The sequence below is a fragment of the Acomys minous genome (genome assembly GCF_964271855.1).
Source record: "Acomys minous genome assembly, chromosome: 7".
NCBI lineage: Eukaryota > Metazoa > Chordata > Mammalia > Rodentia > Muridae > Acomys > Acomys minous.
The window spans coordinates 59,193,809-59,212,497 of record NC_140488.1 but is presented as its reverse complement, the minus strand read 5'-3'; the positions used below and the strand labels follow the sequence as shown (position 1 = coordinate 59,212,497).

Below are 18,689 nucleotides of genomic sequence, written 5' to 3'. Positions count from 1 at the left end.
CATGCTGCTTCAGACCCTAGAAGAACATATGAGTTTGACAATACTGATTTAAAGGGGCTTGTTCTCCTAGTGTCCTATAACCCCCTGGCTTTTACACTATCTGTCTCCTCTTCCACACCCTGACCTCTAAAAGAAAGGATTTGGTGGACACATCCCATTTAGACCTGTGTGTTCCAAGGTGTCTCACATTCTGCATTTTGTCTGGCTGTGACGTCTGCTGTAGAAAGAAGATTCTCTGATGATGGCTGAGAAAGGCAATGATCTAAGGAATATGGTAGAATGCCACTAAGATTCATTTTATTGATTGTTCCTCTAGCTGAACAGTAGCATTTGGTTTTCCTATAGGTTGCTAGCTTATCTACTCTCAGATTCTTTGTCAGCCAAGCAACACTAGGTATGGCTTACATCTCGGGCTTTTCCTCAAATTAAATATTAGTTACTGCCACAATTTTTTACCACTATTGCACCAGTTTGTCTTACAGACAGGTTACTTTTTCTTATTTAAGCATATGTAGCTGGGTTGGTGCTTACCTTTCTCCTTGGCAGCAGGAAAGTATCTTCCAGTATCATGTATACTAGTCCATAAAGGTGGAGGTTCTAGATAGGTGACAGCTTCAGTTTTCTATGTTCAATTGGTTGTATAAATGTTGTCCTTAGCAATAAGGTCTTGCCATCAGTATGTAGGTAGCAACTTATAGCTTTTTTAATAGCCTGGAAAGTTTGGGAGTCCTCAAGTACCTTTTTTGTCAATAAATCAAATTGGTGCTATCTGTTCCCACTTGTCACATAACGCATTTTCTATTCTATAACACTTTTCTTTGAATTCAGACTTGACAAAGTCCTTCATGTGTCAATATGGTTTACGTATTTTCCTCTGAACAATTGTACATTTTATGCACAGAACTGAAAATATGATAAATGTATTAAATGATCATTGCTAGTAAAACAATTGTGATTGAAATCCTGAGTCAAAAAACTAATCTTGTATTTCTGTGATTGTGACAAATACCATTTTATTTTCCTTGGCTATAGAATTCAATATTTAAATAACTTGAATTTCCTTTAAATATCTTTATATATTAAAATATATACACAACTTCAGTAGTGAACTGTTCTTAATAAACACATCTTCTTTAACTAACATAGGTGATGCTTCATTTATCTTTTATCTTAGTATAGAAATGTATAATAGAAAAAATCAAAAGAAAAAAAAGCCAGCACTTGGGAGGCAGAGGCAGGCGTATCGCTGTGAGTTTGAGGCCAGCCTGGTCTACAAAGCGAGTCCAGGACAGCCAAGGCTACACAGAGGAACCCTGGCTCCACAAAACCAAAAAAAAAAAAAAAAAAAAAAAGAAATGTATAATACTTTATTCACTAATGATAATATTTAATTGAATGATTTTAATTTAAGACAGTATTTAGAGGCCTGGTGTGGTGGCCCATGCCTTAAATCCCAGCACTCGGCAGGCAGAAGCAGGCGGATCGCTTTAAGTTCGAGGCCAGGGTGGTCTACAAAGTGAGTCCGGGACAGCCAAGGCTAACACAGAGAAACCCTGTCTCGAAAAACAAAAAAACAAAAAAATGAAAAAAAAAAAAACAGTACTTAGTTAATATGAACATTTTTGGTTGGCTTTCTAATAATTTTTTCTCTTTCCCCCTCTTTTCTCTCTTTCTCCCTACCTCTACCCTTCCCTCTGTTCTCTTTTCTTTGTCAGTATACGGTGGGCTGACAAACAGTACCTTTGGTGTCGAGACTGGTATGGACTTGTTGTCCGGGACGTATATATTTGCGGTCCTGTTAGCATGTGTCGTGTTTCAGTCTGGCGCCCAGGAGAAGAATTATACGGTCCGAGAAGAAATGCCAGAGAACGTCCTAATAGGCGACTTGTTGAAAGACCTCAATTTGTCTCTTATTCCCGACAAGTCCTTAACCACACCAATGCAGTTCAAACTAGTTTACAAAACCGGGGATGTACCATTGATTCGGATTGAAGAAGGTACTGGTGAGATCTTCACCACTGGCGCTCGCATTGATCGTGAGAAGTTATGTGCTGGAATCTTGTTGGATGCCCGTTGCTTTTACGAAGTGGAAGTTGCTGTTTTGCCGGATGAAATATTTAGATTGGTTAAGATACGTTTTCTGATAGAAGACATAAATGATAATGCACCGTTATTTCCGGCAACTGTCATCAACGTATCAATTCCAGAGAACTCAGCTATAAACTCTCGATATTCTCTTCCGGCAGCCATTGATCCTGACATCGGCATAAATGGAGTCCAAAACTACCATCTAATTAAGGTACCTTTTAAAAACAGTTTATTAGAGGTATTAACTCTCTTATAGAGTAAAAGATCTTATGGTACTTTTGAGTTAATTATCATGACTTTTCAATGTTTATGCAAATACAACTAGAAAAACGTCATTAATGTACATTTTGCAATCACATGAGTTAAGAAAACTGCACAGTATGTTTATGCTCTTCAAATATTTGCGCTTCCATTAACATATATAGGCCATAGGCGAGGAGTTCAGCTCTGCTATTTACAAATCAACAGACTATCTGGTATTTGACTTTGAATCTGTCTAGTCATAGATCTGTCATGAATTTCAACTAAATGCATAACTTTAAATGTTAAGAATGACTAGATGACCCAATTAATTTTTAAATGACTGTTTCAGAGAAAAAGTTTTTTAAAATGTCAAAATTATGAGAGGTAAATAGGGCATTTGATCTTGAGCATTTCATGCATGTATATAATGAATTATGATAATATATACCCAGATTACCTGACCCTAATTTCTTTCATATCCTCCCACTATGTCCCCATCTAGAAGCTTTTTATTACTAGAATTTATGAACATATTAGGTTTATTAATAAAATTTTTATGTTGATTTCAAGACAAGGCTAACTCTATAATCATCTTCCCAATCCAAAAAGTGGGACTATATTCTTTCAGTTTTACAATATTTGTTTTGTTTGAATTATTTGAAAACCAATGTTTTTGCTACTATAAAAAAGGTAATCACATTTTTTTGCCAAAATTTTTCAGTTGAAATAAAGAGATTGCTTTGGCTTGATTTGAGTCTTGTGATAGGAATGACAAAGAAAACATGATATGGCATGTTCTTCAAATATGTGCAAAGAGTATCATTTACCAAGTTCATGGGCTGTTTTTTTAATTATTGGGAAGCTTTTCATAATAGTTGAGAGCTCAGGTATGGGTACGTAAAATAATAAAATGTACTTAGTGGTCTTCATATATTGAGCACATTTGAAAATATATTGATATAGGTAGTATACTCAAAACTTTAAGTGTTTTCAGAGTATGCATTACCAAAATAAATTGACATTATGCCTATTGTTGAAAATTTCTGAACAAACATATATATATATATATATATATATATATATATATATATATATATATATATATATATATATCATTTGATCATTACAATTTTTGTATTTTTATTTGGGAGATATATTAAATGGGAAAATTGCTCAACTGACATTGTTGTTTCATTAGATGCATATCTTCATAAAGAAATTGAAAAACAGTCTTTTTGAGTGAGCTCAAATTAGTACAGATATTTGAGTATATGTACTAAGTTAAAGAGAGGATTTATATGAAGTAGTGATATAAAACAGATGGTTTAGAAGATTTACAAATAATCATTTTCGATTAGCTCTCTACAATGATGTTTACTTCTCTCATGTATTGGAAACAACACAGGATCATAATTTTATGCACATTTCTTTTTCACTTTCAGCCTACTTCTTTTTTTTTCCAAGTCAGGGTCTCTCTGTGCAGCCTTGGCTGTCCTGGACTCGCTTTGTAGACCAGTCTGGCCTTTAACTCACTGTGATCCACCTGCCTCTGTCTCCTTTGTGCTGGGGTTAAAGGCATGTGCCACCACGCCCAACCCTTTTTTTCTCTATAAAATAGTATGTGAATTGTGCAGTAATTTTTAAAGGGCAAGAAGTATGAAGAATAAATGCTACACATAGGGTACAGGAGCATGCATGAAATGTTTTAGAAGTTTGTGTGGGGAAATAGTATGGATGCCTCCCATTTTCTGAGGAGGAGAAGAGGGAAAGAAGAGAAGATAGGAGGTTTGGACTGGGAGGAGGAAGGGGCTGTGAGTGGGATGTTAAAAGAATAAATAAAAACATTTAAAAAAGAAATATATTAAAATATTTGAATACTTAAAATATGAACCATAACATTTTACATTGTAAGCTATATAATAGAATTACTTTCTGAAGCAAACCTTTTTTAGTAAAACTGTCTGCGAAGGAGAATATTCTCAGTTTTTGATAGGTAAAAGGGTAACCTTTAACTATATGTTATTTGATTACTTGAAAAAGTCATAAGAATACCAATGAACTGAATCAGCTTTGTGTATGTTGTCTCATTTGTTGTATTTTCAGTTATTTAAGAATTTCATGTAAGTATGTAGTGCTTTGGTCAAGTTCTCTCAGTCACTTCTCTTCAACTCTTCCCATATCCCTATCATTTCTTCCTTCAAACCGCATACGCTTCTCTGTATCCACTGAATCTGTTTAATTTGAGAGTATCCTTTAAATTTACATTGATTTTAATAGCCATAAATATATAAATGACTATCATACTGTTCATCAGATTCAAAGGATTTATTTAGGAAATAAGAGTAACAGGAAAAATTAAAACAGCATCTTAGAAAACTGAAATCAGACAATATCACTGTTTGGGGTTTCTCCATTGGACATCTTGAAAACTGGCATCTTTAAAAATGCTAGTCTTCATTTAAGAAACAATTTTTGTCACCTCTACTTCAGGACGATTAATACAGTTTCATATTTGTCTTGAGCATTCATTAACAAATTTAAATTAAACAAACCTCTTGGGATCATTTCACCTTTCATAAAATGTTTGTTTTCATTTGACTTTCTTTAAAAAGTTTACCAAATGATAAAGACAGTCTTACTGTAGGATTTTCAATAACTTGTGGAAATGCAGTATACAATTTATTTTGCTTTTAACATAGGGTACAACTAAATAACTATATAGTGTACCTAAAGTACTTTGGCATTTGTACAGGATCATGAACAAATACTGTTCAGAGTGCCTGTTAAAATAATGAGAAAAGAACACAAAGCACTGCCTCTGGTACAAAAAAGGCTGTGACATTGGTGACATTAAATGAATGCGCTTTGACTTACAAAAACATCCTGTCATGAAAGTGGCATATATTCTCTAGAAGAGATAGCTTTAAAAAACAAGAAAAAGAAGCATGTTTTTACTGATCCATAAATGTTAGTAAACTTTACTGTTTGAAAGTAAGTAGACAAACAATAGTACTTTTGTAGAAGACTTGCTATCTTACAGCATAGAGTGATATTTAATTTGTGCTAATCTAATCTAATCTACTATTATTGAAGATCAGAATAGCAAAATTACAGTTGATCGTAACTAGGGTAATATAAAATACACATGTAAAGGTCAAATTAGATCTGCTTACAGTACCATAGCACAGAATAATACTAAAACATTACTGTATAAGTATTTTAGTAAAGTTTTAATTCAGATTATCCCACAAACCAAAGAAGTATTATTATTCCAAGTTTTTAATAGTAAAGTTAATTCAAAGCTTTAAATTAATTATCTGTATACTTGTGGTAAGGTTAATTTTCAAATTATTAAATGGAATATTACCCTATGAACATATACAGGGGGAGGTGATCCCCCTCAGGAACAGTCATAGGGGAGGGGAGTAAGGGGAAAATGGGAGGGAGGGAAGAATGGGAGAATACAAGGGATGGGATAACCATTGAGATGTAACAAGAATAAATTAATAAAGGAGAAAAAAGAAAAAAAGAAAAAATTAAGTACAGAAATTTTTAGGGAAAAATTGAGATATGTTAAAAAATTGTGCAATTTGAATAAGTCAAGATTTTCTTTATGCATCAGAAAACATATATAAATCAACTATTGTGTAAGCTTCCTAAATATCTAAGTATTACCTATCTATCTATCTCTCTATCTATATTTTCTATTTATCTATCTATATGTACATATATATGTGTGTCTATGTAAAACATGTATATTCAGTATGCCACACAAAGAGCTATTAAGATGGATCTAAAAAATTAAAGGGTCTATCACTTTAACTTTCATTTAAAAAAAATTTATGACCTGTTATTCTTAAAACTCCTTTTTCCTGTCTAGGTTTTGTTGACATAGAAGTCAGCATTTTTCCCAATCAGGAATATGCCTCAAGTACTTGAATTCATTTGGTATATGTATATAAACCAGAGGGACACAGTAAATCCTCTTTGGAACTCAGGGGAAATTAGTGTGTATAATAAAGTTACATTTGTCTTCATTTTTTATAATTTTGCTTCAGATTTCCATGTTCTTCTGGCAGAAAACTAAACTAGCCTATGCTAGCTATACTAATAAATTCCCTACTAGCCCAGTGACACTGAAGTGATTGATTCTCTTGACAGAAAAAGACAATATTCTAACTACTGATGTTTTTTGTTTAAAAGAACATAAAAAAAACCCAAATTACCCTGATGGTTGATCCCAATCAAAGCTTTGAATTGTTTATGCCTATCTCTAAAGTGTTATACTTTTCCACTCAACCTCAGGAGATATTTTAGTCAGAAATAGAGTCTGTTTTACATAATAAAATTATTTAGGCTCTTATTATGTTTATGCATTGGCCCCATTGATGAATACCTAAACTTAGACTAAACTAAATAACCATCGAGTTTCATTTATTTTGAAATATTTTCTCTGAATCCCAATTTTTACTTTTGTCTTTCTTTTCTTTTTCTTTTATCTTTTTGTTGTTGTTGTTTGTTTTTCTAGACAGGGTTTCTATGTGTAGCTAGTGTGGACTTGCTTTGTAGACCAGGCTGGCCTCAAAAGTACAGAGATCCACCTACCTTTCTCTTTTCTAGTACTAGAATGAAAGGAGTGTTTCACCACACCAAAGTGAAATTCCAAATTTTAAAATATGTTCTGTCACTAAGTTTACTGATGTTGATTTAAATTATTGAGACTGAATAATCAAACATATATGTTGTAGAGATGACCATTCAACAATCATTTTCATTGCCAAAGAAGTAATATTTATCAGTATCTTAATGTGGCATGTAATACCAGATGGGATAAAAGATTGATTAATGGTTTAATAGGCAAAAATACAACAAATGATAAGTGTAAACGTTTTAGAAACTAGAGATGTTATTTGCCTCCCACAAGATTCTCAGATGGGTTTCAGTAAAAATATATCCTCATTTGTTAACTGTAAAATGAAGTATTACTTAGAAATTTATCCTTTCATCTTTAAGACTATTTGAATTTATATTCTCTAGGTCTATGATGTGCAGATTATCATTTCTGATCTCTGCTGGACAGAAATAAAAAAAGGACAATTAAATGCTAATGACTTTTAGTCTCCCTAAAAGCTGGTGTTATTGTCAAAGTAAACCTCTAGTGAGGAAAACCTACAAAATAAAATTCATTTATTCATAAATTGGTATTTATTACTGCTGTCAGTTTTTATTAAAATTAGAATGTAACAGTAATAGGATCAAGAAACTTTGAATTCATTGTAATTATTGCAATCCTAGTTAGTATTCATAGACCAATAATTACTTACAATAAATACACTTGCTACTATTAATAATCCCACATAGAGCCATATATTTTAGATGTTGATCGATTCAGTAATTTATTAATCAAGACGTTGAAGAACAAATGAGATAGGAAATACTATCAATTTTTTTCACATGATGACTTTTAATTTAGTGTTACCAATTAAATATAGGAAACTGCTAAATGTTATTTGATCAAAACTTTTTTCTCTTATTCATATACATCTGATATGGAAAAGATAACTAATTTCATGCTTAAATAGAGTATTTAAAAGATTTTAAAATAAACTTCATTATTAGAAACTTAGAAGTAAAATACTTATCATCCACTAAAATTAAACAAACTAAACTGTGTATCTTTCAATGAATAATGGTTAATTTTGTGAATGCCAGAGAGAGTCATTTAATAACTAAGACAAGAATATATTTAAACAAGGGTTGAGGAAGTGGCATTTCTATCAAATGCTAAGACTCACAATGAAAAACACAAAAATACATTTAAAAAATTACTTGGTATATAATTCTTTAACTATAACAAGGCTTTTATTAAAAAAATATTGGAAAACACTCAAAATTCTGGTCATTGATAACAACATATTACAGAAAATGTACTAATGTAGGTAATATGTTTGTTATAAACTTTTTTGTTTACACTTCTAGCAATTGTACACTTGTACTCAGCTGTAGAAAAACTGGCACTCAAGTGAAAAGTTACATTTTAATCTTAGCTCAAAAGTTAATGTATGGGTAGCATGCTGAGTTTTTTATATCACAGATATATGTTTTAAGCAAATAAGGTAATTTTGCTAAAAGTTCTATTTTATTTATACTTATTCTATAAAATAGTTGATATGACTTAATGCCTTTATAAATATATGTGATATTGATATCAACATTTCAAAATAGGCACTTTTTACCAATGTTTTATTTAGCTGAAAATATAAACTTAACATAAAAATGTTCTCACTTAAAAGTAAAATAGAAGAACCTGGAGAGATGGCTAAGTGGGTAAGATATTTGGTTGCTCTTGCAGAGGACCCAGGTTTGGTTCCAGCACCTACATGGTAACTCACAACAACCCATACCTCCAGTTCTGGAGGATTATGATACCCTTTTCCAATGTCTATCTGTACCAAGAACATGGCATACAGACACACATATAGGCAAAACACTCATATGCTTAAAATAAAAATAAAAATAAAAATAAAAAATAAACTACTAGAAGCAGCGTCTGTGGCTCATTGTGTAAAGAGTTTGCCATGCAAGTGATAAGTACATGAGTTACAATTCTAAGACAGCATATTCCTAGATGTATTAGAGCTCATCTGTAATCCCAGCACAGCTATAATGCGATGTTTGGGGGAAACAGAACCATGGAACTTTTGAGGCCAGCTAGATTAATAAGCACAGTGACAAACAAGTGACACTGTTTCAAATGAGGTAGAAGCTTACAATTGACACCTAAGTTGGCCCTTTGACTTTCACAGTAGGCATAGCATGCATTCACAAGCATGCACACACATGCACATGTATGCTCCCATACACACACATAAAAATATAAATATTTAATAATTAATTGTCTTCCTTTTCATTCATTACTTTAGCTTCATGAAACTAGTACAGAAAATCTGAAAAAAGAAATAATATAATAGCATATTAGATCAAATGCTTTGTTTTGAGTATAAATTAAGTTTCAATGTAGTATTCTTGGAAGTGTCATTTAACATCCAGATATAATTAGATGCACCTATAGAAATTAAACATGGGCTTCAGTTAAGTCTAATTACTCAGAGCCTAATTTTCATGAATATTTTGAAATGTTCAATATTTACTAGTCTTTTGCTTATGGAATATACATCTTTGCCAATATTATTTTATGAAAATAGTGTAATAGCCTTTATTTAGGTTAATTTTCAGTAATAGAGAGCTAGGTGTTTTGAAATATAATATATAGACACATATATTTGCAAAATTAACACATATACTATATACACAGTATAGCAACTAAATAATACAAATGCAGATATTTAAATAGTTTTCATTTGTTGTGAAACATTAAAGATAATTACATATAACCAATTTTAAGAAACCTATTTTTATTTTTAACATACTTGAAGAATGTTTAATAACACTGTGCTTTAATTATTGCATGTATAGATCTCTGTATTTATAGTTTAACTAAGAAAAGTTAACATTTATTTATGATAAGAATGACACATTAGAAATAAGAAGTGTAACTTTCATTACATTGAATGTAATAAGGTATACACTTATTTGCATATCTGATTTTATTTATGAGATATTATTTACATACGTATCACATATAGAGTACTACCAAGAATATTCCTTATTCTTTTTTTTTTAAATATAAACATTTAATAATTACCCCTTCATTCAGTTACCTGACAGTCTCATGGTGTCATGTTTCCTTACAGCTAAATAATATTACATTGTATATATGGGGGGAGAATTAATTGAGGAAAATGGAGGGAGGTCCAAAGATAAGGAGAGGGAAGGAAGAAGTAAATACCACCAAGGATACATGAAAATACCTTAAAGAATTATTATTTTATATTTACTATATGAACAAAATGACTTCACGTCACTTGAGATTATACTGCTTCCCACAAGAACCATAGATATGTATCTAACAAAACTCCAGTAACAGATATGCAAACCCCCCTTTTAAGTTGTTGGTAAGGGAAGTCCAAGAGAGTCCTAAAATAGTATAAGCTATTTCTTTTGTGGTCCCGCTCAAACTAAGGCACCAGCCAAGGACAATACAGGCAGTAAAACTTTAAACCCCTACCCAGATCTAGCCAATGGACAGAACACTCTCCACACTAGAGTGGAGAGTGGGATATTACTTCCTTATTCTTTTGTTTCTTATATATGTATAGTTATGTTTGTATATGCACACTTAACCATTTCAAATTACTGAATTTTTTAAAAATGTAAAGACCACATAATCTGTCATAGTACAACAGTAAATAACCCTATGTGTCTTAGTACAAATCTAATAATCTAACTGTAATTCTTTTAGTGAGCAGCCAATACAAAATCTTACGGGAAAAAATAGGTTAGAATATAGCCACTGCCTCCTTAGAATTTGCTAATGGGAATGCTATCCTATTTTAATGTAAGAAGGAAGAAAATATTTATTGTCATGAATGAATAATTTCTTTGAACCACTCACATTGCCATAGACTAATTTGAAATCTTCAGAATCATAAAATACATATGAATTTCAAATCTAGATTAATAAATTCTTCACCAAAAATGTTCAGGAGTTTTGGAGACAAGGACATTTTGTCAAAATTTCTTTAAAGAATCATTTTATCTAAGAAATAAACCTTGTTTTGATGATAATGCCAATCCCTGTGCCCATATTGATATGTATATTAGTATATTATTTCAATTCTCAAACTTGATATCTGTATCTCCAATATTCTTCTATAAAACAAAGAAACTATCTTTATCTGACAGAGTGATGATTATATAGTAATTAATAAAATAATAAAAGGTTTTTTATGTTTCCTGAACATCTTGAAGAAATGTGTTCTATAAACAATAGTTTTAATTTACTATTTAAGATTAGTCCTTGGTAATTTCCCTGAAATATGATGCTTTGTTTTCTTTAAACATAGTATCACATAAACTAAATTTACTTTTTCATACATATTTTATGTGTGTGTACAGAGAAAATATGACAACATAATTTTATTTCTCAATCAATGACACTGGCTCCACATTTACTTTTGGAACTAGTTCAATATAAAAAAGTCTTCTATTTACCTTCCTTAGGATGCCTCCTTCGCTTCATCTGTCTCTTCCTCCTCCTGCTTCTCCATATGACCATGATGCTGTTAATATGAATGCTTTCCCATATACTGTTTCTGCCATCTGGAATCGCTGTATTTACATCTCATTCTTATGTCATTTTAAAAATCATATTTTCTCTATGCTTCTATCACCATGAGCACTTTTGGATTTTGTTTTCCCATCTCTTCATGGTGATCTTTTCATAGTGGATTTTGTAAGAGAGATATGTAATGTTATGTTTGTGCTTTATGCCCCTTTGAAGACGATTGTTTACTTAGAAGGATCCTCCTAAAACAGTCTGGCAAGGTAAACACAGGATAAATTTCCTGAACCCTACATACAAAAGAATAATAAAGACCATGATCTCAGTAATGAAAATAATAAAATAAATGGCTAACAAGAGCAAAGTTGACATCTAAATAACCCAAGGAAGCATAAATTTTAGAAAATTAGTTTAATGGTTATAAATAAATTAAGAAGTGTAGAACTTTATAGATTACTTTCACTTGAGAGTAATGCTTTAAGTCACTGATAATTACATTAATGAAAATGAGAGTGTATATAGATATCAACTATCTAGAAAATAAAATCTTGCTTAGTTAATATCTAATAAATATTTCATTAAACTCAAATACCTCCAAAAATAAATGCAAAGTGAAGGCTAGTGAAGGTGGTTGGATAAAAATTTAGATTGTAATGTTCTAAAGTTGATTATTTCATTCCCTTAGGATCTCACGCTGCTTTTTCCCCTGTGTACTTAAGATTTTTTAAAAAATACTTTCCAGGAACATTTACATCTTTTAATTTAGCATGAAGAAAGTTATAACTATGGTAACAGATACAAATAGCCATCCCACCTCCACCAAATATACTGTTTATATGAATTGCATTTATTTGGGGGTCTTTTCAAGTGAATGTAGAACTGACCATAATCTGATTTTTAATGCTTTAGGAAGCATAGTAGTATCATGGATACCTTTAAGTAGAAGTCCTTTTAGGAATGGAAAAGTGAAAATGTCATAATTGCTGACAGGACATGTATCCTTCTCTTAGAACATTGTTCACTGGTTCCTGCATGAGGTAAAGCAGTGTATCCATCTGTATGTTTCAAGAATGTTATAGTTTTTCTCAATCTAAATTCTTCAACAATCTTTCCATAAATATTCAGGTGATGGCAGTTTTGCTCTAAGCAATTATAAAACCTAATGGTGTTTTTTAAGATTGAAGTTCTAACAAGAATAAACAGAAGGATGGTTATACATCTCGAGCTCTCATGTAGAAAATAATTGAACTTTGCACAAATGATAACTAAATTAATAAAACTCATGCTCCAATCACTTTAATTCTTTGAAAGCTCTTTTTCAAATTATTTGTTTAACAGATAAGACTTCTTGATAAATATTGCTATATAACAAAATAACTCCACTGTGAGGAATTAAATAATTTCATTTGTTCTACACTTATTTAGTGGATATTTTATATGATCCCCTTATCTACAGCTAGCCTTTTGTAAATCTCAAATTTAAAGCTTTGGGCCCACAAAAAGGTAATTGTTTCCTTGAAGAATTCTTACACATATGTCAAATGTGCTGGCTATTTTTATGTCAATTTTCCAGAAATTAAGAAACACTAGGGAAAAGGGAACCTCAATTGACGAGTTGCCTTCATCAAATTTGCTTGTGGGCATGACTTTCAGGTACGATCTTATTTGATGATTGAAGAGGGAGAGCACAAGCCACTGTGGGCAGTGCTGTTCCTATTCAGGAGGTCCTGGGTGGCTAAGCATAAAATAGCCATGGAAAGCAAGCCAATAAGCAGCATTCTTCCATAGTTGTTGCCTTTGCTTCCCTTGCTGATGTACTATAACCTATGAGCCGTATAAACCCTTTCCTCCTCCATGCTTCTTTTGATTGTGATATTTATCATAATGACAAACACAAAATAGTGACTAGCCTTAATTTAATAATGATATATGTAAAATAACATATATTTAACTTTCCGTTACTAGGCAACTAGTAAATTTGTCAAAATAAGTATTTATTATTCTTTTGTGTAATATTTCAGAATGCGTAGAGATATAAGAAAAAAGAAACTCTCAAATGCTAAACTTCTGCATTTATTCCTTGTTTTCAAATTTTTGTTCCATGCCCTGTTCTTTCTAATTCTGTACCTAATTGTTTTTAGGTAGAGAATTAACACCAGAGGATGAAGATGGCTGAGCTTTTAAAGGCTAGGCTCACAACCAAAAAATAAGGGAATTACCACCTAATATGAATGAAGTCAACTACTGAACTAACTTGACCTATACTTTCATTTTATTTTATAAGTTTAACTCTCAGGCTGGCTTATGTCTGCTGGCAAAATATTAGCTTGTAAAGAATTATCTAGCAGCAGACAGAATGTCATCATAGTCATATAGGATGATTCTTTTTTTAGCTGACATTGTTCATTTTATGTAATGTTCACACTGCTAAATCGGAAGGAAAGTGACATGCAATGCTGACATAATGGCAGTAAGAATTCAGTTACTGTGTACAAGATTTTCACTCCTTTAATCATGATTGAAACTATCTTTCTTTTGATTTTTGTTTTGTTTTTTGTTTGTTTGTTTGTTGTTTGTTTTTGAGATAGGGTTTCTCTGTATAGCCTTGCCTGTCCTGGACTCACTTTGTAGACCAGCCTGACCTCAAACTCAAAGTGATTGGCCTGCCTCTACCTCCCAATTGCTGAGATTAAAGGAGTGCACCACCACTGCCCAGCTGAAACTATCTTTCTTTTGCTTCCACACACTGACTCACTAGACTTCTGGCCAAGATCTAAACAATGAAAGTTTTCAGATGATAAATGTGATTGAGTTTCCTCTCTATATTTTTTCAAAATTGCTATTTATCATAAAGCTATTTTCCTATAGCCTAAATAGAGAATGACTTACAGAAGTGCTTGAACTTCATACCCAAACAATGATTGCTTGTTTAACCAAAACATTGAATAGTATCATTAAATAGGAAAAATGGGTACTAGCTTCATTGTATTAAGAATTTGTATCAGAGTGGTTTATATTTTACATTATGATGGTTTGAAGATGATAGATATTGCTGATGCATAATCAAATTGATATCAAAATTGTTTTCAGTATTTTTTTCTCGATTAATGAACTTTTCAAAACATGAGGGCACATATACAAGTCTCCATCCATGCAATTCATTTTACGTCATGGGTTTTTATTTCTTTAGTGCAGTGTGCTCAACTTTTCTAATGCCATAACCCTTTAATACAGTTCATCACGTTGTGGTAACACTCAGTCATAAAATTATTTTTATTGTTACTTTATAACTATAATTTTGCTACTGTTATGAATAATAATGCAAATATCTTAATAATGTAAATATCCCATGAAAAGTTCATTTGACCAAAGAGGTTGGGAAATTCTGGTTTTGTGCATTAGACTAATTTTTGCCTCAGGGAATCAAATACTACACATTATAAATAATACATATATCTAGAATATTATTATCATACAGCAAATCTATTCCTTAATGACAAATTTTAATTTGATCCTCATAATGTTGTGTAAGTAGTGACTTATTGTATAGGTATGATGCAGAATTTTATTTTTATTACCAACGCTCAAGTTGAATATCTTTCATTAGACATTATCCACAAGCTGAAGTGCTGAAATGGAAACATATTTCAAACTCACATCCATCTTACAGGCAGTATGCCTGTTTTAGCATGTCCTAATAAAAATAAATAAACTCATTTCAAGCAATTGTCTTGCTCATATAGTTAACAGCAGTTACTACAAACCAAGATAACTCTGATAATAACAAAATCCATTTAATTACAAAAGGTGGGAAAGATTTCACTCACTTTGATAATATAGTATTTTAATTTTTTGCTTCTTATCAGACCTTTATATTACTGATTATATCAGCAGTTTTCCAAATTACAAACTGCATTTTGATCACAGACGATGTCTATAATTTTAATAGAATTGCCTAAATGTTTATCAGTCCATTTTCATTCATAAAATTTGATACATTTAAAAACATATATCAAAGAATTTTCATTTCTTGAAAAATTGTCATTGAATTAAATTAGAATGTAGTAAGCTAAATACAACTTCTATGTCTGTCACATGAGTGTTTCATTATTATCCAGGTTTCCATGTGCATCTCAATATATGCAAGAAAGTGATTTAGGACAACACTATGTAATTCACACATTCCAAACCCAGTCATATACAACCTAATTGAATAGGAAATTATTATGTATCAATGAAGCATGTCTCTCTGCCTTTCACTTTACCTTAAAAATAGTTAAAAATATTTACTAGGAATTCTTCTTATTGTTTTGTGGTTCTTCTTGCTGTATGTAGTTTATTGTATTTATGTGTAATAAGATAGAGGCATATGTAAAAAAGAAAAATAATGGTAGTAATAAATGCTGACTTTAAAAAAGAAAGATTCATAAAAAGCTTTTACTTTTTCTTTTGTTTTATTGGGGAATCAAAGCTAGAAAGGATTTCTTTATACCTGAATTATTCATAGAGTTAAGTAAGCATAAATCTCCATTAGAGTTACTTGTTCAAGTCAAATCAGTATTACAAAACCATTTTTCTTGGTTTCCATCATATAATGAACATCTTTTACAGAGTGTGGAATTCATATTTTTTATATGGTAGGTCAAAAGAAGTCAATGTAGAGCTAGTTAGCACAATAGGAACCCTTTGTTTATATTTAAAAAAATTTTGAGACTATTATACTTAAGCAGTAGCTACTTTTGACAGGATTTTGAGAGGATTTCCTTGTTGGACTGTGGTATGTAGTCAAAATCTCAGTGTAATAGGCATTTTAAAGAAATAACAATTTTAACAACTCACATAAGTACAGCTAAATACTTTTTGCAATACTTGATCATCTTACATTTAAACCATTTTTTCATATAATGCTGATAACTTTTTGAGGATAGATTAGTATCAAGAGAGTACACTTAACTACAGTTTTAACTTATGCTTTTACTCCCAGAGGTAAAGCTGATATAATTGTTTGGTTCTACCATAATTAATGCTTTAAACTGCTGCTGTGTCAAAATAAGAATTTTACATGTTAAATGTCTTATTTGCATTTCTAAATTATTATCATGTAATCAATTTAATATCCTAAAACTATTGTGAACATTATTATTTAGACCTCCATTTGAGAGCATGTTAGTCAAGACCTATGTCTTTATATATAGTACATATCTTTCTATTATGAAGAAAGATTACATTTCTTTGATTTGTCCTCTTTTAAATTAAGTCATGTAGCTATTCATTAAACAAAAATAGGGTTTACTGTTTATGACATTAAAATTATAAACTTTATTACCAGCGGATCCTGAAAGAGGAAAAAAGCCCATTCTCAACAAATGGTTAAATTAAAAATAATTTCCCTACCAACTTTCTACTTTTACAACATTGATTTTATAATCCTTAACTGTCAAGAATTGTCACATCTTTGACATTTTGACAGCACTTTAGCAGAATAAGAAATAGGTATTGCTATAATAGGTAAATGACGAACTAGATCAGCTTTGTAGATTTCAAATCAGTAATAATTCTGCAGGGTTGCTATTGTCTTTCTTATATTTTGTAGTGAGTGAGTATAATTTTTCAAACCTTAAATAAGATATATTGTCAGTTCTGGAATATTTTCCACATTTTTATAATCATACCACACTGATTGTATTTATAGCTTGTTCAACACTTCATGTATGACCTGAGAATTTAAAATATCATAAAATTGCTTATAAACAGCTATTTAAACTATTCTTCTTTTCATAGAAAAATTTCACAATCATATACATTTGTTTAGTTTGGAAACTGATGCAAGCCCTTGGCCAGTTGATATTACAGAATGACAAAATTTCTACATAAAACAACAGCTAAGAAATGAAACTAATATTTAACATTACAAATAAATTAATGTGTTGGGCATTTGATTATGTATGATAAGTAAGAATTTTGGACTCAGTAACTTTCTTTTGATTTTCTACAGAGACTTTCCTGTTCACTGTAGATTCTCTTCTCTAGTTTTGAAAAAGAACATGTCTCCAAAGTTTAAAAAAAATTCATGTAGGGATATATATAATCCTATCTTCCCATTTCCTTGTGATATTGAAATATTTTGAGTTTTATAAAATCATTTGCAATTCAGGTGATGATTCAGATTTATTTCAAAATCCATTCCTAAATGTTCAAATGATGAATCTCTTCAAGAAAAACAGTAGTCTAGAAATGTTTAAATGATAAACAGTAGTCTATTATTTCAACAACCTAATCCATAGAAGATCATGTATGTAATAATATTAGTCAAAATCCAAGTCCTTTTATGTGCACAGATGGTATCAATTAATATTGGATTTAAAAAAGTGTGTACCACATTACCCAAGTTGAATTTTACATATAAATTTACTTTATCTTTGTATCTGTACCAAGAAAACATTGATGGAGAATGCTTACTAGTACACACTCTTAGAAATTACATTCTATTAGGAGTAGCAATATCTAAATCCTAAGACATAATGAGTGAGTTAAACCAGAAGCAGAAAGAGTCAAATGATATATACTCACTTATATCTGGGCACTAGCCCAAGGGGCATGTCCCATGAAAGTCTTCACTTACCAGGAAAGTGGAACAGAGGGGAGGACATCCTATCGGGACTCTAGGTGAGAGAAGCATGGGAGAATGGAGAAATAGAAATACCAGAGGGTCCTAGAAACCTACAAGAAGAACATTATGATGAACAGATCTGGACTCAGGGTTCCTGCTCAAACTATGGCACCAGCCAAGGATGATACATACAGTAAATTTCAAACCCCTACACAGATCTAGCCAATGGACAGGACGTTCTGCACAGTTGAGTGGAGAGTGGGTGGTGTCTGACTTTCACACGAACTCTGGTGCCTCATATTTGACCACATTCCCAGAATGGGGAGGCCTGCTGGCATTTAGAGGAAGGATAGCAGGCTACCAAGGAGAGACTTGATACCTTATGAGCATATATATGAGGAGGAGGTCCCCCTCAGTCACTGTCATAGGGGAGAGAAGTAAGGGGAAAATGGGAGGGAGGGAGGTATGGGAGGGTACAATGGATGGGATAACACTTGAGATGTAATATGAATAAGTTAATAAAATATATTTTTTAAAAAAGAAAAAAGACATATGACTACTTTG

At 31.5% G+C, this 18,689-nt stretch overlaps 1 protein-coding gene across 4 annotated transcripts in view; it reads left to right on the top strand.

Moving 5' to 3' along the window:
• PCDH11X (protocadherin 11 X-linked) overlaps nt 1-18,689 on the top strand; it is a 663,262-nt gene that overhangs the window by 145,712 nt on the left and 498,861 nt on the right. For all 4 annotated transcript variants that reach the window (XM_084789429.1, XM_084789428.1, XM_084789430.1 and 1 more), the window contains exon 2: nt 1,716-2,299. In XM_084789429.1, coding sequence (XP_084645555.1) covers nt 1,760-2,299 — 540 coding nt within the window. In that variant the 5' untranslated portion in view covers nt 1,716-1,759. The remainder of the gene's footprint in view (nt 1-1,715; nt 2,300-18,689) is intronic.